Source organism: Nannobrachium achirus (assembly GCF_963921795.1).
Source record: "Nannobrachium achirus genome assembly, chromosome: 15".
Classification (NCBI taxonomy): Eukaryota; Metazoa; Chordata; class Actinopteri; order Myctophiformes; family Myctophidae; genus Nannobrachium; species Nannobrachium achirus.
In genome coordinates, this window is record NC_137822.1 from 1958343 (window position 1) to 1984694 (window position 26352).

At 40.5% G+C, this 26352-nt stretch overlaps 2 protein-coding genes across 3 annotated transcripts in view; one reads left to right on the top strand and one right to left on the bottom strand.

The window, feature by feature from the left end:
- tnpo1 (transportin 1) overlaps window positions 1–4139 on the bottom strand; it is a 58627-nt gene extending 54488 nt beyond the window's left edge. Inside the window, exons 1-2 of the mRNA XM_080742652.1 lie at window positions 4055–4139; window positions 3746–3859 (exon numbers count right to left, since the gene is read on the bottom strand). Of these exons, the coding sequence (XP_080598778.1) occupies window positions 3746–3850 (105 nt within the window). The 5' untranslated portion in view covers window positions 3851–3859; window positions 4055–4139. The remainder of the gene's footprint in view (window positions 1–3745; window positions 3860–4054) is intronic.
- A 1718-nt stretch (window positions 4140–5857) lies between these two features.
- Window positions 5858–25498, top strand: LOC308300014 (MOB kinase activator 1B). Of its 2 annotated transcripts, XR_013962787.1 has the most exons (7): window positions 5858–6150; window positions 9825–9991; window positions 14657–14750; window positions 16240–16373; window positions 18635–18798; window positions 20311–20828; window positions 20875–25498. XR_013962787.1 is itself a non-coding variant. In XM_080743784.1 (6 exons), the coding sequence occupies exons 1-6, from the start codon at window positions 6137–6139 to the stop codon at window positions 20386–20388; spliced, it is 651 nt and encodes a 216-aa protein (XP_080599910.1). In that variant the 5' UTR covers window positions 5858–6136; the 3' UTR covers window positions 20389–25498. The 2 variants fall into 2 exon arrangements, 1 of the variants encoding a protein (XP_080599910.1); XM_080743784.1 differs by having other exon boundaries at window positions 20311–25498.
- Window positions 25499–26352: the final 854 nt, after the last annotated feature.

The following is a 26352-nucleotide window of genomic DNA, read 5'->3' on the forward strand; positions in this document are numbered from 1 at the left end:
ACGCGCTGTGAGCTTGTAGATCGGTTATTTTCAAATAGCCACGGTATAAAATAGGGCTAAATTGGTTTATGTATGTTTTATAATAATATAACTTATATCTGCAAAGTAACTAGTAACTAAAGTTTTCAAATAAATGTAGTGGAATAAAAGTACAATTATTGAATCTGAGATGTATAGTGGAGTAGAAGTAAAAGTTTACATTAGATAATTGATACTGGGGTGAAAAGGAAAAAAGGCTTACAAAAACATTTTGGGATGTACAGTACTTCAGTAAATGTACTTAGTTACACCACCGCCTGATATCAATATACCGGTAACAGTGTTTCTCAACCTTTTTTCTGCATGGGCACACTTTTCATGTCCCAAGAATCCATGGGCATATACCAACATAATACGGGGGTGTAAATATCGTCACTGTCGGGAAGAAACCTTGTATCTCCAAGTTTCACATGTGTATGTTTCTTCGCAAAGTAAAGCCCTGCTTCATCATACAAGGCTGTCACACAACAGTAGTGAAAACAGCAGATCTACAAGCACACAACACCTCACACGGCGTTGTGTGTTTGTAGATCGGCTGTTTTTACTAGTTTAAATCATTTTTAAAATGATAAATACAATACTGGCTTTCAAGCAGTTTCAAGGGGCACACTTGACCCTTCTCGGGGGCACACCAAAGGTCCCCAGGCACAGTGGTTGAGAAACACTGCAATATAACATGGAGCCCTACATTGGTCTTGACATGGTCTCGTGATGTGGTCTACAGCAGGGTGCCTGGCGGCACAGACACTTAGTGCACTGAGCAGCTGAGTTCAAGTCTGGGTCCTGTCATAGCTGGCAGGTCTCTTCCTATTTCTTATCCCTTTCCTGTCTAACTACACTAGTGTCCTGTCTAAAGAGCCCTAATTTCCCTAAATAATATCTTAACCACTTAAACCCTTGTGCTCGTTGGTGTCCGAGGAGGACCCCCGGGGCTTTATACTTGGTCCACTCCTTTTTTTATCCCCGAGTTTGAGGGGACTGCCCATAAGTCCGAAGGTTCATTAGTCCGAAGGTTCATTAGTCCGAAGGTTCATTAGTCCGAATTTAGTTAGGGTTACTGAGGTTAGGGTTAGGGTTGGGCATAGTATTCTTAACAAATTCAGACTAATGAACCTTCGGACTAATGAACCTTCGGACCAATGCCATGGCACCGAGTTTGAATCCAACTCCGGTCTTGAAGTGTTCTCCACTCTCTCTGTTTCCTGTCTCTCTATGCTCTTTATATGGAAAGTAAAGCAAAAAATGCCAAAATCAAATATTAAATGAAACGAGAAAAATAAAACGTCTTACTTAAGAATTAACTAAATAAACAGACTAAGTCACTTGACATTGCCCACATTAGACAACGGTCACAGACGCACGGTGTGATGGGCTAAAAATGCACTCTATGTGGATTTTCTTAGGATCTGTAAATGAAGGCTAAGACCCAAAATCGTAGGTAAAGTCTGTGCTGTAGGTCTGTAAGTTAATTTCAACTCACTGTGATTTGTGAAATTGTTCATTTCTTAATTTAATTTAAATCCCTCACAAAATGGCACTATACATTATGATACTGAGTGATTTGGAGGATCACTAATTACACATCCTTTTAATTATTGTAACATTGGCATAACAATGTAAGGTATGTATTCAGGCCTTTTAATAGGTATAAATATTTAGTATTTTAAATCACAGCGATCACATGTAAACTGAATGACTTGGGGACATCTAATCAGGCTCGTTGAGAATATATCTGAAACCAAAAAAATGACATCTTACCTAAAAAAAATTTGAACGTTAAATACTTTGTGGTGAAGTTGTCATTTGATAGAAAACCACATTACGTTCACTCGTGACCGAGAATTTCCTGTCCAAGTCTCATGTTTTCATTTGTGTGGACAGTGTGAGATGGATGATACACAAATATATAATGTAACACTTGGCAGGTGATTACAATGTAACACTAGTCTGGACGGTACACTACTTTTAGCATATTCTCTCACTTCTAGGTAGGTAGAACGACATCGGTTCAATATATGGCGGCCATATTTACAATTTACAATCAGGCATTTAGCAGACATTCTTATCCAGAACGACTTAGAATAATCAAACTAAACACATACACATCAAATGCATGAGAGACTGTGAAGTGCCTCAGTGAACTAGCATCACAGGTAGGCTAAACCGAGATGAAGTCAATTCTATCATCAAATATAGACAAGATACACTACACCTCCAAGATACCCATACCTGACAAACTACTTCTTAAAGGTCAAGGATGTTCATGATCACAACACCAGAGGCAGCTCCACTAATCATCATCAATGTAGATTTAACACTAAACAAGGCTCTAACTCGTTCTCCTGCTACACCATCAACATGTGGAACGCCCTCCCACAAGCCTTAAAGGAGAGCAAATCCCTAACCTCCTTCAAAATCGGTATGAAAAGTCACCTTCAAGCGGCTGCTACCCGTGACTTGTAAATAGACTAAGCCCCATGCCTTTGTATTTGATGTTATGCCTTTTCTGCTTCTGAAATTGATATTATCCTAGATAAAGTACTATGTTCTATCCGTCTGTCTTTCAATGTTATATGAGATACTTAAAGTGTGGTTCCTGTGGAAATAAGCCTCGGCTTTCTAGGATCTCCTTTTACCAGTGATTTGTACTGTCATGAAACTGTGCTTGTTTCTATTGCAATCTTCTAATACATTCTTCAATCAATCAATCAATCAATCAATCAATCAATCAATCAATAAAATAAGATCTGGTTGTCCCAGAGGTGAAGTGGTCCTTTATGTAAAGAAATTGAGTACTTTCTTTCCAACACTGGGTGTAACTACACAATAATAAGCACACGCTATATGTCTATATGGGTGCACCGGGTGCAACAGCCAGTCAGTCAGCCCACCCATGTCAACAGCACCTATAGGCGGGCTCAGCATTCTGTCTGATAGTGGTAACCTAATCATTTGCGTGGCACTCGACACAACATGACATGATTTGATATCATTTTGGTTCAACACACACGCCGGGCTTGTGCACCATAACGACACTATAACCATCGCCGTTACCGTTAGCTTGTTACTAGGCCAGAATGATGCGGTGTCACACACTATTAGCAGTGGTTTTCAATCAGTGGCGCCTGGTCCGGCGACCACCATTGGTCCCTGAGGAGGTTCCAGGTGGTCCATATATACTCCACGGCTAAATGATGGAGTAATTGGTAACCAAATGGACCCTTATAGACCTTTACGGGTCCATTGTACAGTACATTCTCAAGAGCTAAATGACTGTTTGTTTAACATATGCATTACAGACTACAGCCTAATTTACAAGAAGTCTACGCAATTAGAGAATGTAGAAGAATTGCTATTTTGCTCAACGTTTTGCCTGTTATCTCTCCTGTATGGTACCAACATCAAAGGAAGCGAATGGTGGACAAAATCTTATCCAACGATAACATAATATCTTGGATATGAGAGGCTAAATTTCATCCACTGTTGCCTGTTGGTCCATGGCTCAAATGCCGAATAAATAAAGGACCTTGATGTGAAAAGGGTTGAAAACCACTGCACTCGCAATAGCAATAGCAATAGCATAAGCATACAGTACTGTACCATACACACACACCGACCACCGATCCATGATCGCCCGTGTGTGTGAACTGTGAGTGCGACTGTGTGGGGCCACTAAACACTGATCTATCCCGGGGAAAAAGGATACTTGCTGGACGGATCTCTGCGTGGACGTGTCCGGGGACTGGGACTCCCTGAGCAGCTGCAGGATCTGCTGGAGCCCCTGTTCGTCTGGCTTCCACTCACACTCCATCTTGGTCCACTATAATGAGAGAAAGAAAACACAGTAAATGTATGTCAACAACATGATGTGTGTCTGTACTAGTGTGTGTCTGTGTGATCACAGTCAGGACATCAACAACACGTTTTAGAGGAAAGGAGATCAATAAGCTTGATCGGATCGGGTTGAATAGCTTCAACTGTCCGATCGTAGTGCTTTGGAGTGATTTGTACTTACACGACATGCACGACAATGATAGAGTTTTCCTCAGGAATAACAACACTACAAGTCTGCTGGGCTGGGTAATATGGGAGAAGCTCAGACATGGGCCTGTGTGCGTGCGCGCGTGCGTATGTGTGTGCGCGCGTCTCGGGCTGTCAACGCACCAGGGTGGCCATGATCTTGCGACAGAAATAAGTAATCGGGGCTATGAAAAGGTAATCTCTCAAGAACAGACTCTCTGATGCTAAAATAATAATAATAATAATAACTTGATAAGATTGATGAAAACGTGGCCCGTAATAAGCGGGTCATAAGCGTAATAATTGTCTGACAATAGCCTACCAGGCTGCGAACAACGTAGACAATCATTTTATTGTCTATGTTGTTTTAGACAGTCAATGGTTCTCATTGATTGATTGATTGAAGAATTATTAGAAGTTTGCAATAGAAAAAAAGTACAGTTTCATGACAGTACAAATCACTGGTAGCCTACAAGGTCAACTAAAAGGAGATCCTAGAAAGCACTACAGCTTATTTCCACAGGAACCACACTTTGTATCTCATATAACATTGAAAGACAGACATTTTGATGTCAAGGACCCCCTAATCAATATGTGTTTGACCGCTCGTACGGACCCCCATCTGAAACTATTGTAACCAGGGCAGGAATTTCACAGAGGCCATGATGAAGGCCATGGCCACCGTTGCCCCTCAGTTTGGCCTTGTACAGTAGGCCATGTGTCCCTCAAAACCAATGGCATGACCTGAGGCCACAGTGGCCTGCCCTGGCATTTGGCCTTTGTGCCCTCAAAGAAATGTACAACACAAAAGGCCAAGTGGCCTTTCCTCTAAAATGACGAAATTACAGACCTGGTTTTAACAGAGACTGTAAATTATTGTGCTACGAAAATGTATGTAATTAAAAGAGCAGATCTACAATCTCACAACGTGTAGTAGTCACCGTGGTGTGTTGTGAGCTTGTAGGTCAGCCGATTTGTGGGTCAAAGTGGTTAACTGAAGCAAGTACAAATAAGCAATACACACTTAAGACACAATAAGCAAAAAAAATAAAAATAAAAATAAATAAATATATATATATATATATATATATATATATATATATATATATATATATATATATATATATATATATATACTCTATGGGGCTGTTAAGTCTGACATAATTTTGTAGGCAGAGGAGAACTTTTGGGGGCAAAAGGCCCCAGCGCCCGTGAATCTTTTTACTATTTTTACTAATACACATTTTTCTTCTTTTTGTTGTTGAAAGGAAAGTGGTAGAATTATACTTTAGTCGTTATTTTTGTCTCGGATCTGTTGAAATAGCGAGGGACAGATATTGATAATAAATCTGCTTGGAGGTCTGACTACAAAATGATGTCACGGCTTAAAAGCCCCATAGAAGAACAAGCCCAAAGTCGCTTGTAATAAGCAGATATGGCAACCCTGACGCACACTGTTCAACTGTGCAGCACGCTGCACTCCTATGGGTCCTAAAGCTAGACCCATATCATGCAAGCAAAGGTACATTGTGAATTCCGGACTTGTACTCGTCACAGAGTATTTCTACATTGCGGTATTGATACTTAATTTAACGTAAGTAAAACATATGAGTACTTTTTCCAACACTCTGTTGGGGAGTGGGGACCCCCCAGAGGGGCCCCGACCTCTAGTTTGGGAACTACTAAGTACACGGTACCTGTTTATGTCCAGTGGGGGGCAGCAGATCCTCCATGCCCGCATCTCTCCTGTGTGTGCAATGCATGGAGAAGAAGTCAGAACCAGAAACAGAAAAAGAAAAGCCGTACAGTTGTGTGTGTCAAGTTCCTCCTCCTCCAGTGTGTGCGGGGATCAAAACAACCACACTAGACGAGCTTCGATCTGATGTTTAACCGCAAACGTCGTGTTTAATGACAAGTGTGTTTAGGGTGACGGCGATCGGACCTCAAGAGCTCCTGTGTGAAGACAGAAAAGCGTTTTAATCTGAAAGACTGAAAAGCCATCCTCTCTGCTGCTGCTGCTGCCTCCATTTCACAAGGGAAGAAGGAGTTCCTCTGGTTCTGGGTTGGAAGAAGAAATATGAGCTTTCTGTTGTGAGTTTTCTTATCTATGGGATCTAATATTCTATCTATGGATTTGTTTGTTACACATCTATACACACGTCTAACCACATACTGAGAGCACCATCCAGGAAGTAGCCATGTCCTAAACCCCCCCCCTGTCCGGGGGGGGGGGGGGGGGGTTTAGGACATGGCTACTTCCTGGATGGGGCAGCTGATATGATGCACACTGAACAATGTAGTTATTACAGTGTAATACGGTGTCAAAGTAGCGTGTAACTTGATGGCGATGGTATTGGTTCTGCAGACCTTTCATCTGCAGAAGCTATGAAGACAAATAGTTACAGGATCAGCTACACAAGTTAGCAATAAGGCCTGACTGTACCTGCTGTAAAATTTAATGTAAATTAAGTTAAGTTGGATTAATTGGTTTAACTTTCGAGACAGTAAACAGAATGTTCATTTTGACGTGGCGTTTCATCAAGCACTTTGAAAAAGAGATGCCATGGATTGAAACAGGAGCTCCACACAGTAAAGGCCTGACTGTCTGCTGTTATACTATAAATTAATTGCAAGTTAAATTGAATTATCGTAAACCCTGAGACAGAAACTAATGTAATCGAATGGAGCCGGGGTCCATTTGATTACATTTGTACTGTCCCACGCCCAGAGCATCAAAAAAAGAGGAAAGAAATCTAATGTATTTTTCAGAGATTTATTATATTGATCTATTTGCCAATCATTGCCTCTAATCTCCTATACACAACGCACCAGAGAGGAGTATCTGGGGACTTCCCATAAGTCAGAAGGTTCATTAGTCCGAATTTAGTTAGGGTTACTGAGGTTAGGGTTAGAGTTAGGCATAGTATTCTTAACAAATTCGGACTAATGAACCTTCGGACTAATGAACCTTTGGACCAATGCCATGGTGGTGAATGTTGAGCGCCGATATGAACAAAAAAAATTGACCCGAGTTCAGGGGAGGGAAGCCGGGTGGGGAGCACGTATTCCTACGGTTTGGGGGCGGCACCTGCCAGCGGGGAGTGTTGGGCGGGAGGAGTAGGACGGAGGCTCTACGTCCTCCCGGTGGGGGCTCCTCACTGGCTGGCGAGTCAGTAGGATGCAACAGCAGTGACAACAACATAGCAAGTAATTTGTATAGCAGCAAATGAAATACCCATCAAATGTGACAATGCAGGCATTGACACTAAGGCTTGCCCACCTGCCCCCGGCAGGTAAATAAAACTTCCAGGCAGGTAAAGTTTGCTTTCAGGTTGCCCGACTGGGCAAGTTCTCATTTGAGAGTGGGACGCTACAGTCTATAAACACAGCACGAGATAAACACCTGAACGAGGCCAGCACGCTCTGTCTTCTGGTCTCTGGAATGTCAAATAAGAGCACTGTTTACCTATAATGTGCTGTTTATACTGTTGCTTGCTGCACTTAAAAAATATAAAATAACAAGTGTGAAACCTTTGACATATTCAATCATAGCTGTGTAGGTATTTGGATTTGGAGGTGTTGAGGTATGACAATTTTTATCACACAGCCCCAGAAAGTAAATACATAAGTGTTAAATTGAGCGGTAATTAAAATCTTACCTATCATTTTTTAATGGACGATTTACTTTTCGGGCAAGTGGGTATGACCTTTGGGCAAGTAGGAGATGAACTGTAGTTGCCCGACAGGCAAGTGCCTCTGAGACCTTAGTGTCAACCCCTGTCATTTAGAAAGGGTACACATTATTGTGTATCATTATTTTGTGCTTTAACTATTGAAAAATAGCAGATCTACAAGCTCGCAGCGCTGTACTCGGTGCCGCACTGCAAGCGCGGCACTCGGTGCCGCACTGCGAGCGCTTGTAGATCTGCTATTTTTGAAAAGTCGTGAAAATTAGAATTTTGACCCGATTCTATAAGTGTCTTTTGAATCCTTCTAAGGTTTAAAAAAAAATATATATGTTTCTATGTCAGCAATCTGTCCAGCCATCGTCAAAGAAAAGGTCCTTTTTCACTTAACTGGAGCTCAGTTAGTCTGTTGTTCTTGAGAGACTACTATGTCAGTGGTTCTCAAACTCTTTCATGTCAAGGACCCCCAAAATGATATGTATTTGGCCACGGACCCCCATCTCAAAATATTTAGTTCCAGAAGCAAAATTTGAGTTACAAACGTTCGCTTTGAAAATACATATATTCAAAGATTTGCACACATTTTTACGACTTTTTCAAAAATACCAGATCTACCGAGTGCCGCGCTGTGAGCTTGTATATCTGCTATTTTTCACTGGTTAAAGCATTCAATAATTCTAGGCCTAAAATTAACCAAGGTGCTGGCATTACAGCTAGACTTGGTTCCATCCCGAGCGTTGCGTACGGTGGTTGGTTGCTCACTGCTCCTTTGGAGGACACGTTTACCCAAGAGGATCATAAAGAGCTTGAACAAAATGCTCCCATCTGTTTGTTGTTTTGTTTTGAATGGGGACTGAACAAAGCATGTGTCCATCTGGCTACATATTAATTTCCTCTCGGACCCTGTTCTATTGAGTCCCATTCTGCCATGATTCCATTCAGAATTTCCCCCTGGTTTCTCTCTAGTGAACAACTTCTACTAAATCTTCGTTTGTCAGGCAGTAACCTTGTATGCTCAGGGCATGACATTTTAGGCTTGTCCTGTTGTCCGGGACAACTAATACATCTTTATTATGGGCAAGTTCATTAAAAATGTACTTGTCTGTTAGACAAGTGTCTCTTGGTTTCACATTAAGCCGGTCTAGTGCTCTATGCAGACTATGGACTGTGGAGTGGAGGGGGCCAAGGGGGGGTCTTATTTATTTGTCAAATAAGAAATCTGAAAAAGAAATGACTGTGAAATGGAAAATGTATATCCGGACATGGCGGACAAGTCGTGGCTTTTGTGCCTGGACAAGTGAATGGAAAATGTACTTGTCCAGAGGACAAGTGCCTCAAAAAGTTAATGTCAAGCCCTTTTGTTTGTCTTTTTATAGAAGTACATTTCATAAAATGAATGCCCTACTTCGTTACACAAAATGAGCAGAAAATAGCCAACCTACAAGCTCACACCGCATAAAGATGAATATAAGTGGTTACGTCTGTCTGGGGATTTTATATACATTTTGAAACCACGAAAAGCATTAACAAGAGCTTGTGACTAAACAATAACTGGATCCTGAAAACGAACCCAGTTTTGGTCACGGCGAGGAAATTGACACATTCTCGTCTTTTTTTCTCTTCGTGACAAAGGTTCCTGTTCCTGTCTATAAAGCTCCTGTCAGCTCTGTGCAGGGACGTGCAGAGAATGTTAGAGAGGCAGGGGCTGACATTTCTAAAAGGGCCTTTTGGTGGAAATAATCATAAGCATAATTTCTACACACAGAGAGGGCAAGTCTTGCAACACAAGACGCTGCATTCAAGTTCAGGAGAGTTTGGACAAGGCAATTCTCTTGAATGCTGCCTTCAGGCATGGCATGGAAAGAGGGCATTTGCATTTCTTTCACCATAGTGAAAATGGCATTAATGGTCTGGAGAGGGCAATTTTTACAGGCGGATAAAAGGGCGGGGGTCAAGCCCCCTTTGATGTCTATGTGTGCACGTGCCTGGCTCTTGTGACTCATTCGCACCTTGCTTAACCAAACAATTGTTCCTTCTTCCTCTTTTGTTTTTCTTCTTCTTTTCAAACGTGACTCACAGTGGAAATCGTTCATCCAAGACGTTCAAGCCCAAGAAGAACATCCCCGAGGGTTCCCACCAGTATGAGCTGCTCAAACACGCCGAGGCCACCCTGGGCAGCGGCAACCTGCGCATGGCCGTCATGCTGCCCGAGGGCGAGGACCTGAACGAGTGGGTTGCAGTCAACAGTAAGGGCATAAACAACAACGTTTCCCCCTCCTCCTTTCCACTAGATAGATAGATAGATAGATAGATAGATACCTTTATTATCCCAGGGGGGAATTTCAGTTGCCCAGAGGCAGCAGAGCAGTATAAGGTTATTTACAAAGTTACAGAGAAGTAAGAAAAAAGATTAAAAAAACAAAAACAAAAGAACAGAGTACAGTAAGAGCAAGGTACATCAAGAAAGGGAACAAATAGTTCAAGTTGACAGTTCAAGTGGTAAAATATCTGAAAACATTAATTGACACATTAAAATACACTGATGATTGTGCTGTCAAACGATGAAACTATATTGAATCCACGAAAAGGTTGTGGGGGTCCCTGCTTTATCTCTCTCTCTCAACTAAGGGGTCCTTGGCCTGAAAACGTTGAAGACCCCTGATCTAATCTAAGCTCAAAACGCGTCGCCATGCGACACGTTTTTGATACTGTAGATCTGCTATTTGTGCTACTGTAGTATGACGAAGTTGGGCATCAATTTCTGCCAAAAAATAAATAAAATTAACAAAGTGTAAAAATAAGGAGACATGAGGTTTCTGCCCGCCACCAATGATCTGAAGATTGAGCTTCCGTCAACCTTTTTGTCCATCTTCTACATAGCTTTTACTTTTGCTTGATAAACATGTTGCAAAGAAATGCACTTGTTGAACAGGTCGAACATGTTTATGAGTCAGTCAGCTGAACATATTCAAATTGAACTTTAGACCATCAGAGCATTGATAGTCTCTTTACTTTAATGTACGTATTCATAAACATGACATCACGTAAATATATTCTTCCCGTGGATTAAATCACACTCACTCAAGCAAGACAACGATTCCACAATCTCTGAATGCTACATAGTCTGTAACTACACCCACTGAAAGCTGATAACGGGAAGTTTGTTCCTTTTCCGTTCTCGGAAATACATTTTGAAATATCTTTAAAAATAACTCAAACTTTGCTTCTGGATGGTCCCTGGAACTAAATATGTTGAGATGGGGATCCGTGGCCAAATACATATCATTTTGGGGGTCCTTCACATGAAAAGGTTTGAGAACCACTGACATAGTAGTCTCTCAAGAACAGACTAACTGAGCTCCAGTTGAGTGTAAAGGACATTTCTTTGACGATGGCTAAGCCAGATTGCTGATATAGAAACATAGGTTTTTCAAAAAATCTTAGAAGGATTCAAAAGACACTTATAGAATCGGGTCAAAATTCAAATTTTCATGATTTTTCAAAAATAGCAGATCTACAAGCTCACAGCGCGGCACTCGGTGCCGCGCTGTGAGCTTGTATATCTGCTATTTTTCTATAGTTAAAGCATAAAATAATAATACACAATAATATGTACCCGTTCTAAATGGGTTAAAATGTGTTTTTGAATGTTCATTCCTGCTAAGCAGCGGGCTATATGCTGCCGCGATGAATTACATTTGCATTAGCATTTGCGTGACCACAAAGACGAAACAGGAGGGAGGGGGGAGGGGGGGTGTGTGCATCCGCTTTACTCCCAAATCATTTTCAGCGCTTCCGTTACACAGACTGTACGACGGAAGCATTTTGGAAATTGTGTGAGTCAACAGTCTGGCTTGAGAGATGGGGACATTGATAACTGGCCAGTAACTGGTTGGAGGATGCCTTCTTTTTCTGCTTTCTTTTTCTCTCAACGTTCATCATGGACAATTCATAGGAATAGGATGGTGTAGATCAGTGTTGATTTTGTCGACTAAAACTATGACGAAAAATGTTTGTCGACTGTGTTTTTTTCACTGACGAAAACGAAATAAAAACTAAGCTGTGATGACTAAAACTAAGACTAAATATATTGGCTCGACAGCAGATTTGAACCTTATTTGTTATCATGCATGATATTGAATTACATTTCACTTTGAATAAATCGATTGCATTGTATGGATAGCTTTGATGAAAGAAACGACATTACATTTACATTGTTTTGTCAGTTGTCACACACAATCATGGCCACCATATTTAGTGCTTTAGAGTGTTTAGTTTGTTTTAGTGCAGGGGTCTTCAATGTTTTCAGGCCAAGGACCCCTTAGTTGAGAGAGAGAGAGATGAAGCAGGGACCCCCACAACCTGTTCATAGATTCCATAGAGTTGAATTGTTTGACAGCACAGTGTATTTTGGATTCATGTCAATTTGTGTTTTCAGATATTTAACCACTTGAACCGTCAATACTTAATAAACTTGACCTTTCACTCTGTACTTAGTCTGCTCTTTTTTCCCCTCGACACACTAAAGCTCTAGGGTTCAAGTGGTTAAAAAACGTTTCTATCACTCAAACATTTGGAGGACCCCCTGTAGTAACTCTGGGGACCCCCTGTTGAAAACTCCTGATTACCAGAACTCTTGTCAGTTTTAATCGGCACACTACCACATAAGACCGGTTGTTTGCTTTAACAGGATAGGTGGGATTGTGCGGTAACAAAGAGGAGAGTTGTGACATGTGTTTGAGGTTTTGGACGTTAAAGGGATATTCCACTTTGAAAATAACTTTTGGTCACTTAATCATCTAATCAGGCTTTTATGAACACCCTGAACAGTTTTTAATTTACTTCATTCAATATTTAAATATTTGATTTAATTTGTTATCAGGCCCTCCAGTCCCAGGCCCTCTCCCCACACACACTCATTGTAATTTCAAACTCCATTTTAACCATGATAGATTCATTAGAAACATCCATTATTTTTTCTGGTCATAATACCCTCCTAATACATGAGCAGGCCGTGTTTTTACCATTACCTTTTTCGTTTATTTTTAAAATACTTCTTTGGGAAAATGAAAAAAATTAAATACAAAACTAAATTATTAACAAGATCAGCGCCGGTCGACTTTTAGGTCGACAATGTCACTATGGACTTCCCTGCCAAGCGACTTTAATCGACTTTTATATAAAAGCATTGTTTAAGCTTTTATTTGGGTTAATAGACGGAGCGAAATGGTTAGCTTAGCTTCGGATGGTATCAGCACGTGAACCGTGGAAAAAAAGGATACGATTATGACGTCACCTTTAAACCAGGGCTTCCTGTTTATATTTGCCTCTGCTAGCTGCTAGGCTCAATGCAAACCATTCGACCCTCACGCAGCTTCACTAGGTCGGATTTTGATTCGGAAACTTTCTGTGTGGCATCTGTATACGTTCCGGTGCCCATACCGATGGTGGTTTTAGACGATCAAGCACGAATTGAACAGTATTGAGCTCAGATGGCGGCCCGCGGGTCTCCCATTCTGAGTCAATGGGGAGCGATGTCATCTCCCATCCTTGAATCTTGTGAATCTTGGTTTTAACATGGGGGCTTGTACAGTCTATCGTTTTAGTGTTACGATGGCTCGCTCTAGTGGTCATTTTGTGGTATGGTATATCAACCTGGCTTTGAAAATAATGTGATCATGATGATAAAATATAGCTATTTCCTGGAGTTATAAGCGCACATTCATATTTAAATTTGGCTGGTAATGTTAAAAATAAATGAAAAAGGTTATGGAAAAAACACGGCCTGCTCACGTATTAGGAGGGTATTATGAGTCAACAGAAAAAAATAATGTGTGTTTTTAATGAATCTTTCATGGTTAAAATGGAGTTTGAAGTTACAATGGGTGTGCATGGGGAAAGGGCCTGAGCCTGGGGAGGCAGACTAGGGTTGTTCGATTAATCGATTTTTAATCGTAACCCGTTTTTTTTCCTTTGGACGATTTAAAAAAATGGAAATCGTAAAATCGATTTTCACTTTAATTAGGGAAATTCTTACTCATTGGAGCCTTGCACGCGCAAAAAGTACACAGCCCCGTCCTCCTAAAGCAGGACGACAAGGTCCGACACCAAATTAATACTACTTTCTATCTGATGTGTAATTTCTTTGATGCGCGTTTAGCGCACGTCAGACTGAGCAGAGTTCACCAACGCACTGCGCTCACTCGCGATGGTTCAAGCAGCAAACAGAACAAAACGCTGCTGAGCTGGTAAACTTACTTACTTGTTGTAGTTTGAAAGAAGCTTATTAATTCTGTGTTACCCACCTACTGACTGTAGTCTCCTACTGTCCCTGTCACTGTGTTAATTTTGCGTCGGGAAGCGAAGCGCTTCGCCTCCGTTTACAATCAGTCAACATCTCCGTGCATGAGTGGTGCAGGGCAGGGGCGTAGCCAGGAATTACATTTTGGTAGGCGAAATGCCTACCAAAATGCCTCACCAGCCTCCAAGAGCTGGCTTGTTTTGGCTGTTTTGTCACTCACTATTGATAATGAAACACTAAGGACGCTAAGTTGTATGTGATTGTTGCACAACTAAAGTTATTATTATTAATACCCTTATTGTTTTATTGCATTTTGCTATTTGGCTATATAAAAAAAATCAAAAAATGAAACAATAATGAAAAAAAAAATCATTTCCTTGCATTTTTTAAATGAAAACAAAATAGTTGAAACAATGTATTATTCTTTTAACAAAAAATCGAAATCGAAAATCGGGATTTCAGAGAAAATAATCGAGATTTTATTTTTTGGCCATATCGAACAACCCTAAGGCAGACCCATGCAAGGCAGAGTTTTTTTGAAAGTGGAATATCCCTTTAAGTTAAATGTTTAGTTTTTTACTCTTTTTGTGTGTTTGTGTGTGGATTTCAGCTGTGGATTTCTTCAACCAGATAAATATGCTCTACGGCACTGTCACAGACTTTTGCTCTGAGGAAAGCTGTCCGGTCATGTCTGCTGGCCCCAAGTAAGAGCATGGGTGGTGAATGTGTGTATGTATGTGTAGGAATGTGTTTGTTTTGTGGCATGCACCAGCTTGATGTGAATGAGGAAGTGATGCTATTAGCTCTGTTCAATAAATCAGTTGGTACAATACATGGTGCTACCAGAGTCAATGCTACCGATTTACATTCTAGACCAGTGGCTTTCAAACGTTTTGTACCCACCAATGGGCAAGTCAATATCTCAAGGCACCCTGTATTCATTAGCAACAATAGCTGAGCTGCTAGCGCACAATGCATTAAGTGATTGATACAATAGAAAAATCACACCTAGTGTGAAGTGAGCGGTGCTATTGATGACAAGCTTGGCCAATGTGACCCTGGGCGTACAACAAACGTTGTGCGCTTTAGGCCACGCTTCAGAGCCATGACAAAGCCAGATGTTGGAGCTTAGTTCCTTTCAGGGGCACCAATCATGAAGGAATAATGTTTAAATTGGTTAAATAAATATATATTTTAAGCGATAGTTCACCCCCAAAATGATTTTGTTTCTATCGATTACTCCCCTCATGGAGACTGAGGGGAGTAATACACTGAATTTATGTATTGTAATTGAATTATTATTATTACATTTTTTATTTTTTGGATAATTTTTTTGTCACATAATGTGATGATGATGATAATAAAGACCATAATGTATCCGGTAGGAGACACAAAGCGTCTCTTTTTTCCATGGATTCAATGCTTCATGGGGTGTGTAATTAATAGGAAATAAGTAATTTTTGGTGTGAACTATTCCTTTTAAGAGTATGGAATTTGACTATTGCATTGCACAAAGTGGAGTAAATGTTAAAATAATGAATAGCCTTTTCTATGGTTGTGTATATATTGCAATAATAATGTTTGGTTGTCACAACATTCCATGACACGCCTCACAACGCGGCACAAAGCGACGCATTGTGAGCTTGTAGATCTGCTAGTTTGGGTCCGGTGGGCCTTGAGCTAAAAAGTTTGGGAACCACTGATGCAGCCTAAAGTGATATGGAAAAATACAATATCACAATATTTTCCCAAGCTGTATCACGATACACGATTTTATCACGATTATTTTTCACGTTGGTTTTTATGGTTATTTTTCAAGTTACTTGACAAAAACTAGACTCTCTTGGTTACTTTTGGGGTCTAAATTGAACTTTACAAGTATGTAACTCTGACAGTATACAAATACAAATGTACATTTGTATACTGTCAGAGTTAAGTGGAGACCTTGACATTTTAAAGTTTGAGAACTACTGATTTAGACTAAAATGCAGGCTTAAATTGAATTCTACAATGAATCTCTGTATTAACGATTGAAAAGGATTTTTTACAAGGCTCCCTTAATTGTATCACGATATATACGATATCTCTGAAAAGGCATATCGTGGAGACATTGTATCGTCTCAACGATAATTATCACCATATCGCCCACCACTACTAACAGGTGAGATGTGTGTTGTGATCTGTCTCATATAGGTATGAGTACCACTGGGCCGACGGAACCAACATCAAGAAGCCCATCAAATGCTCTGCTCCCAAATATATCGACTACCTTATGACCTGGGTGCAAGACCAGCTCGACGACGAGACACTATTCCCATCAAAGATTGGTATGACAATATATGACGGTATTGAATATCTGTATGTACTGTAGGGCTGTCACAATTATTACATAATCATCTAATCGCAATTATTTGACATACCGGTAATTGCAAATATTTTGTCATAATCATGAATGTTGAAAAATGTTCATACACAATTTTCAGAAATAGTGGAAACAGCAGATCTACAAGCTCACAACACATCACGACGCTTTGTGAGTTTGTAGATCGTCTATTTCTGTATAATTATAAAGTTGTCAAATATGACGGTAATTTCTTTGTATGTTTAGGTTATGTGTCATATCTGCCATGTGCAACTTCAAAGCCTAAAAGCCAAACAGAAATGTAATTGTCAACGACAAAAACACAATTAAATTGTTAATCGCAATTATTTGAGTGACAATTAATCGTCATGTAAAATGTCATATCGTGACGGCCCTAACAATATACAGTATGACGGTATTGAATATCTGTATGATGATTGCTTGGTGACAGGCCCTATTCTGCTGCTGTCAGTCATCAGCCACTGTTGTCAGTCATATTTGTAGAGGGTGCTTAAACTGCCTCAAAGTGGCAGTTTCATAACCATGTTTTGTTCATAGTAATTAATACATGTTTATGCAGAAGTATGTGATCTCATTCAAGTTACTTTTAAAGCCAGTTCACCCCAAAAATATTCTTTATTACTCATCCCATGGAGACTTGAATTTGCGGATATTCTTTTATTTTTTCAATCAATAATTTGATGACCAGCAGTGGTTCCCTATGGAGACACAAAGAGCCTGCTTTGTTCCCTATGGAGACACAAAGAGCCTGCTTTGTTCCCTATGGAGACACAAAGAGTCTCCTCCAAAATATTTGCTTAGGAACGCGACAAAAACACAAAAAGAAATTTCAAGTCTCCATGGGATGAGTAATCGATAGAGGGGGAAAAAGGCATTTTTGGGGGTGAACTATCCCTTTAAGTCAAGTAGAGCCTAGAGGTCTGTTTTTGTACCCTCATCTGTCATTAGTCTGTCCGGCGAAATGTAATGAAAGTGGCATCTCAGGAGAGCAACCGCAGCTATTTCAATATGAGGATGATGGTATTCCCCAGGGGATTGAACAATATCTTGTTCTGTTACCCTGGTAAATGCCTCCCAGGCCTTGCGGATGACTCGCATCTGAGTAAACACTGTACTTTGTATCAGTGGTGTGAAGTCATTAAGTACATTTACTTAAGTATTATACTTAAGGGCAAGTTAAGAGATATTTGTACTTTACTTGAGTGTTTCCAATTTCCAATACCACTTCTACCCCACTACATATCAGATCCAAATATTGTACTTTTACTCCACTACATTCATTTCAAAACTTTAGTTACTAGTTACTTTGTAGAAACATACATTAACCACTCCAGCCCTATATATATACATCTATACTATAATTTTGCGAATGTCTGAGTGAGTGAGTGAGTGAGTGAGTGTCTGTCTGTCTGTCTGAAACAGCGTTTCTCCTCAGTGGCTGGAGCAATTGATCTGAAATCGCATCACCATTAGCATATGAACACACCTAACATAACTGTGAAGCCCGTTTGTCACTTTCACAAATCATATACTGTATATTAGCATTTTTATGGTGTATCTACTATCTATTCTGCATCTAGCTTGAGGCACATCTATTCTGCATCTAGCATGAGGCAACATGTTTAACCAGCTCTCTCTGTGTGTGTGTGTGTGTGTGTGTGTGTGTGTGTGTGTGTGTGTGCAGGCAGGCGGGTGTGTGCGCAGGCGGGTGGGCGGGTGGGCGGGCGGGCTGGGGGGGGGGGGGGGGGGGTAGCCATTAAACGAAACGGGGATTTCTTACATTGATGCTCCTACATATTAGCATGCAAGCACCAGTTAAAGTTACTTTCCATCCCTCATATACTGTATGCACAGTGCACATCCCATAACCCACACACTGCACATCATTTTGGAGCTCATATCTTTGAACGGGTAAGGGCTAGTTATTACAAAATAGCCGATCTACAAGCTCACAATGTGTTAAATCGCGATGCATTGTGAGCTTGTAGATCAGCTATTTTCTAAATATTTTCATACATTTGAAAACCTGAAATGGGACATTCTGCACAATGAGTACTTCCTACACAATGAGTACATTTACATTAGATGCCAATACCTTCATACGTTTACTCAAGTGCATTTTGAATTCCAGACTTGTACTTGTCACAGAGAATTCCTGCATTGCAGTACTGACTTTTTCCACCCCTGCTTTGCGTGTGTCCCAAGGTGTTCCCTTTAAGAGGAACTTCATGTCGGTGGCGAAGACCATCCTGAAGCGTCTGTTCAGGGTCTACGCCCACATCTACCACCAGCACTTTGACTCCGTCATGCAGCTGCAGGAGGAGGCCCACCTCAACACCTCCTTCAAGCACTTCATCTTCTTTGTTCAAGTAAGACAGGCAGTGTAGATTTTGTGGTTTTCACTAGACTAGAGCATACATGGGCAACTGGCGGCCCGAGGGCTACATGCGGCCCCCACCTTCACTTTATGCGGCCCGCAGGTTAATGCCGGAATACTGATATATTATTGATTTCAGCTGTTACAATCCAAATATGACCTGCTTTAATTCCTTCTGTCTATATTAGTAGCTTAATGACTAGTATAGTAGTATTAAAATGTATTTTTTTTATGTCCAATGTATTTGTATTTAAGTTCATAAAGTTAACATGAGTATATCATTAAATGTGTTTGAAATTAAATCAAAATGTTACATTTCAGGATTCCAATTCAAAAATAACTAGAAGCAGTGCTCTTCCGAGCACAGGTCTCCACCAGGCCACACAAATCGGCCTGTTATAGCGCCACCATGAGGCTGATTTAAAAAATGTGGGGCAGAGGTTCTGAATTAGCATCCAGGGAGTGTGTGTGCTCAGTTTGGCAGCGATCGGGCCAACGGCGCCGGAGATTAGCTGGTAACAACCAGGCCACACAAATCGGCCTGTTATAGCGCCACCATGAGGCTGATTTGAAAAATGTGGGGCAGAGGTTCTAGATTGGCATCCAGGGAGTGTGTGTGCTCAGTTTGGCAGCGATCGGGCCAACGGTGACTGAGATTAGCTGTTCACAAACTGCGAGGACGCACGGACGCACGGACGGACGGACGGACGGACGGACGGACGGAGGGGAAAACATACTCTCCCTCAGCCTTCGGCTGGTGGAGACAACAAAAGATTATTCAGGATTCCATTTCAAAATTAGCAAAAAATAGCTAATCTTCAAGCTCAAAGCGCATCACAGCACGATGCGTTTTGAGCTTGTAGATCTGCAATTATTATGTTTTGCTTCTTTTGTATGAGATACTAGAATGACAAAGTAGGACGTAGCAATATGCAATGTGGCTCTCTGGAGTGAAGGTGGAAATATAGTGGCCCTCTCCATCATCAAAGTTGCCCACCCCGGAGATAGAGGGTATACGCATGCATAAAGTGAATGGCAAATCGAGTGGCAAAGTGAGTGCCAAAGTGAGTTTAACATTGTTTTAACGTTGTTTAATGCAATCAGGTAGGACTTTTCTGTTTGGATGTATGAGCTGTCAAGGCTAGAAAGTAGGTTTTTGCCACTCAGTAGGCGTTTCCGCATAACTTCCGGGTATGATGATGATGTCACGTGCATACTCTCTTTTTTGTTTGTGTAATATGTTCTGTAACATTTGTCGTACTGGTAATGGTAAATCAGCTTGTTCTGTTCTTAGCCAGAACCCCCTGGCTAAGATATAACTCAACTCAACTTCCATGGCTAAATAAAGAAGAGATAGATCTATATGTAGGAGTTCCATACTCACACTGTGTGTGTGTGTGTGTGTGTGTGTGTGTGTGTGTGTGTGTGTGTGTGTGTGTGTGTGTGTGTGTGTGTGCGTGTGCGTGTGCGTGCGTTCGTGTTCCTTCTCCCTTGTCTTTTTCAGGAGTTCAACCTCATTGACAGGAAGGAGCTGGTCCCGTTGCAGGAGTTGATCGAAAAACTGACGACCAAGGACAGATAAACGACAGCCACGTCATCCTTCTTTCTGTGGTCTCCTATTCATTTTGCACAGATATACCCGCCCCACCCTGGCTGTGTGTATGCAGTATATATACTATATTTCCATTTGGGGAAATGTTTTTTTTTACAAGGCCAGGAACAAGGAAGGGGGTTTTTGATAGGTTTTAAGGCACTACCACTAAGGCTATCAGGGATTACAGACATAATTGAACAAACCGCAGTTTAAAAACAATAGAACAACATACACAGTAGTTGTATCATCTTCAGACAGAACCCCCACAACTCACGCTACCAGTGTTGCGTCGTTGCTTACATGTAGTGCACTACAGAACCTATTCATTATCACTATAGGCCCCTTTCCACTGCAAGGTGGAACCAGAACTTTCAGGAACCTGAACCTATTTTTTTGGTTCTGGTTTTGTTTCCATTGCACACGGCCCGGTTCCAGACAAGGTTCCTGGAACCTTTTTTAGGTCCTGCTCCTGAGGTAGAACTAAACTTGAGTTCTGGGAACCTATGGGCGGGGCCAGCAGTGCTGCTGCTCTTTTTTTTGGGACCTTCCCTGTTAGTTCTGGTTATATGGAAACGTAAGCAGAACTTGGTCCTGGAACTTCACAGGTTCTTGAAAGTTCTTGGTTCTGGAAAGTTCTGGTTCTGGAAAGTTCTGGTTCTAGTTCTGGGTTGGCCCTACGGTGGAAATGGGGCTCATGTTTGACTCTGTGTGTCTGTCAACCGGAGTCGTCACAACTAGTCTTGGGCGGTCATTGTTCATACCTTCATACTTTCCTGACATTTGACCAGGATATATACACTGTATGTGAAGGGTATATGACGATACTGGTGTAAAATAAACACAAGCTGAGCTGCTGGCGATAGAAGTCATGGGACTGTAGCATGCTGTTGCTGCCGGGTAGAAAGCTTGGATGTCCAAACCGGTGTTACTTTTCAGGAAACGGGGGGGGGGGGGAGAAAAGAACACGTTATCCAATGTAGTTGTTCTTGTTGATACTCTTGTCTTCACAGGTTCGACATTTATAAAGCCACTTTCACTTAACCCATTTAGGCCTGGAATTATTAAATGCTTTAACTATTGAAAAATAGCAGATATACAAGCTCACAGCACGGCACCGAGTGCCGCGCTGCGAGCTTGTGGATCTGCTATTTTTGAAAAATCGTTGAAAATATGTGCACATTTTTCAAAGCAAATTTTTGTAACTCAAATCTCTGCTTCTGGGGGGTCCCTGGAACAAATATTTTGAGATGGGAGGGTCTGCGGCCAAATAAATGTAATTTTGGGGGTCCTTGGCTTGAAAACATTTGAGAACCACTGATTTAGAGGAAGGATAATAAGTTTGGGGGACATTTAATTATTCCAGTGTTGGATTTATTTGATTAGCCAGGAGACCTACAGAGTAGAAAGGACCAGCCGATTATTTCTCTCAGAACTCCAGATAATTATTCCGTTCACCAAGTTCCCTGTTGTAATACATTCATATAATTGTATTTTATTGATAGATTACAGGCAGCAACTGTCGGTAATATTTTAGTCCTGTACGGAAACCTTTTGGGGATTTCTAAAATACTCTGGTATACCGTAGTACCTTGGTGCCGCCCAAGACTAATCACAACACTAGACAGGTATGTCCATCCATGCCATCGTATTTCCATGTCCAAGCTGACCACAGGAGAGAGTAGGGTGTAAGGAAAGTCGATTGAGACATTTTAGGAAAGCTCTTTAGCTAGTGTAAGAAAAAACTACTTAGGCCAGGTCTTCAGCAAAGCCAATAACCAGTTTCTAAATAAATGAACACTTTATCTTTGTATTAAGAGCTGGATCAGGGTTTCTTAGTTTTCAAATTGGTAGTTCCCCAGTATATGTCAGTTTATCAAGATTCCTAAGTGCCTGGCATGGCTTATAATCACTCTCCATATGACTGGCAGGGACACAAAACCTTCATGCTAGCTGAAGCAGAGCTAAATGTGATAGCTATAGTAGGGGTGGGTGATATGGAGAAATTCTATATCACGATATTTTTTCCAAGCAGTATCACGATACACAATCTTATCACAATTATTTTTCATGTTGTTTTTTATGGTTCTTTTTCAAGTTACTTAACAGTACAACCACCTACATGGTAACAAGAACTAAAAGAAAAAGATCCTTTTTGGAGGTCTAAATTGACCCTTACAAGTATGTAACTCTGACAGTATACAAATGGTTTCATTTGTATACTGTCAGAGTTAAGGGGAGACCTTGACATTGTAAAGTTTGAGAACTACTGATTTAGACCAAAATGCAGGTTTAAATTGAATTCTGCAGTGAATCTCTGTATTAACAATTCAACTGGATTTTTTTATAAGGCTCCCTCATCGTATCACTATGTATACGATATCTCTGAAAAGGAATATCGTGGAGACTTTGTATCGTCTCAATGATATTTATCACCATATCGCCCACCCCGAGGCTAAAGTCCATATCATTATGTTCTTTACAATACTATTGATTTGCCATTGGTTATTTCAGTTGGCCCCAGCCCTTTGTTTGGTCCTAAATGCCTACCTTGAAGTAAACATAACTTTTTGTCATTTAAATATTTGTATATGTTGAATTGTACTAGCCATCTAACGTCCCCCAAGAAGTTTATTCGAATGTTTTATTTTGTTTTCAAGACTCTCCTCTGCCAAGTGCTGGCTATGATCAATGAATGTTTTGAGAAACCTGGAAGGGGGCCTAGCAGTCTAATACGTCGTAGCAGGGGCTAAAAGATGGATTGTCTTATCTGGTCAATCCTAGTAAAAATGTTCTGTATAGTATGCTGGTTGGCGCCTCAAATAGTTGAGCACTGGGGCAATTTATTTAAAGGAGCTATAGTCAACCTTTTCTTGAAAAACGTTGTTTACATCCCTCTTCTATTCTTTTATATGGATTGATAAGATGTAAAAGTCAGCCTGACAACGGCCAAAATGATTATTTTATCATTATTTTATGCTTTTTGTGGTCATTTTTGAATAGAAACGCATATATGAAGCTTAATCTTTTTTTAATAAAATATCTTCGACATTATTTTTATTTTAGCGTCCGTTTTTCAAGAAAAAGTTGACCATAGCTCCTTTAACTTGATATGATAGGAGTCAAAATATGAACCAACTCTTTGGGGGATCTTTAACATTGAACTGTGCATAGGCTTATGGTTCACAAATAGAATAGAATATTGCCCTCAAGGTCACAAACTCTACTGTTAAAAGTACTGTTATGAATCGGATACTGCTGCATCCCTTGTTCTCTCTAATGGCCTTGAAGCACTTTGAACAATTTCTCTTTTGCCTGAATGTTTATCTCCCACACAGACTGCTTTGTGAGAAGCCGTGTTATCTATTTGATCATTATCGTCACTGTCGGGCAGAAACCTTGTGTCTCCAAGTTTCAAATGTGTATGTTTTTTCACCAAGTAAAGCCCTGCTTCATCATACAAGGCTGTCGGACCAAAGGAGTGAAAACAGCCGATCTACAAGCACACAACGCCTCGCGGTGCGAGATGTGTGCTTGTAGATCTGCTATTCTACCACTTGTTGTGGTCACATGTTCAGATACTGGATTCTGATTGGCTTAAAACAGTGGTAAATCAGTCAACAACATTGAGTTAGCTCATGGACCCCACCCACTGTTGTGTTGCAGTTGTAACATTTCCAAGATCAATGCAAGTTACAACTGTGTTTTCTTTCATTTATATGGTAGAAGTGGTAGAAAATCAATTTACCATTCAGGGTTGTTTGGCACTCGGCTTCGCCTCGTGCCACAACCCTGAAACAGTGGTAAATCAGCCAACAACCCACTCCCTCTCATGGTAAATGGCTTTGTTTAGTTCATTTTTGAAACGATAAATACAAAACAAACGGTCTTGGACACACAAGTTTTCCACCCGACAACGACGATATGTTGTTTTCTTCCCCCTGATGAATGTTACTGCAATGCTTAACCAACACTGCAACGGGCTATTTGGCATATGCAAGTGAGATATCTTATGCTTAATGCAGGGGTCTTCAACAGGGGGTCCGGGACCCCTAGGGGGTCCTCAGATTTACTACAGGGGGTCCTCCAAATCTTTGAGTGATAGAAAGTTCTTTTTCTCCTTTTTTATATTAACAACTTGAACCCTAGTGTCCATATTCTGAGAAGTTTAGCCAAAAACTATTTTCCGCAAAGAGGTTTGGTGTAGAGGGGAAAAGAGCAGACTAAGTGTAGAGTGAAAGGTCAAGTTTTATAAGTGTTGACGGTTCAAGTGGTTAAATATCTGAAAACACAAATTGACATCAATCCAAAATACACTGATGATTGTGCTGTCAAAAGATGAAACTATATGGAATCTATGAACAGTTTGTGGGGGTCCCTGCTTCATCTCTCTCTCAACTAAGGGGCCCTTGGCCTGAAAACGTTGAAGACCCCTGGCTTAATGTACTGTCCGAGTTGTGTTGCTATGCTTCAGGCAGCATATGCATGAACCTTTTAAAAAAAAATGTAAATGTAGTTTTACTATGCAATAATAATTGACATTACACTCAAAAACATCATAATTCACACGTTACCCATGCAACTGTTAATTTGCTTAGTGTAGCTTTTTTGCTGTGTGTGATAGAAAATAAATTGACCCGACCCGGACCCCTTTTTAATTAAGTCAAGGCTCAAAACGGTGAAATAAGTGTTTGCTATATTATCTTCCAATTTGTCATTTTCAGGAAGACATGCTGAAATGCAGACCTGTAAATACCCAAGATTAGGACATTTTGATAACCTTTTGGGCAAAGCATGGTGTGGTAGCTTATTGGCTAAAGAATGTGTTTTGGATTATAACATTTTTTGTCATCCGTCGACCCTTTCCATTTTGTTTAGATGCTTATGAATGTTTATCAGAAAATGTAGTAGTAAAGCAGATAGGCAACCGTAACGCGATCTCATCCTTCTGAACTGAACATGGCATAATAGCCTGTTGCCTCTACTCTTTTCTCCTCGACTGTAATGACTTTGAAATGTTTGTACATAATGGCTTGATTGATTAGGGTTTTCAATGCTACTGAACTGAATTGTGCTGTTTACAAATAAAGATAGTCTTTGACTCTGTTTTATAGTCCACGTTTCTGCAAGGACCTTGAGTTTGTAGTCATAAAATGAGTTTTAAAAAAATTCTATGGCTTTAGGTTAAATTGTTAACACTCCCAACAGAAATGAAGACTTCAGAGGATGCCAATTGTCACCCCCTAGTGCTCACAACATGTAACTTCAAATTCAGTTATGTTATGCATACTCTGAAATATTTTGGCAGATTAATCTGATTTCATCGCAATTGATGCCTGTCCATCATCTACGTGTGACATGTATAATTTAGATTAGCATTTTATTGTATGCAACCGTTAATTTATTAACCACTTTCAACGTGGCATCTCTATTTGGGGGAAATATAGACAAACATTTGCAAACATTTTCTAGTTTTGCCCCCAAAGAAATAGCAAAAAGAAATAGTGGATCAGCGATGCATTGAATGCTTGTAGATCTACTATTTTAGAAATGGAATGTGCTATCGTAGGTCTATCTTATTTATTTGCCACACTTTTGTCTTTATGAAATTATGCCATATATTATGTATGTATTCTGCATCTAGCATGAGGCAAGACCCAAATTCCCATTTTTTACTCAAATATTTGCTTCTGGGGGTTCCCTGGAACAACATATTTTGAGACGGTGGTCCGCGGCCAAATACATATAATTTTGGGGGTCCTTCACATGAAAACGTTTGAGAACCACAATTATAGGCCGATTCTACAAATGTCTACTAAATAGGTTTTCCCCCCAAAAAAAGGTTTTCATGTCTCAAACTTGGTCATGTCAAGGACCACCCGAAATTATATGTATTTGGCGGCGGACCCCCGATCTAAAAAATATTTAGTTCCAGGCCAGGGACCCCCAGGGACA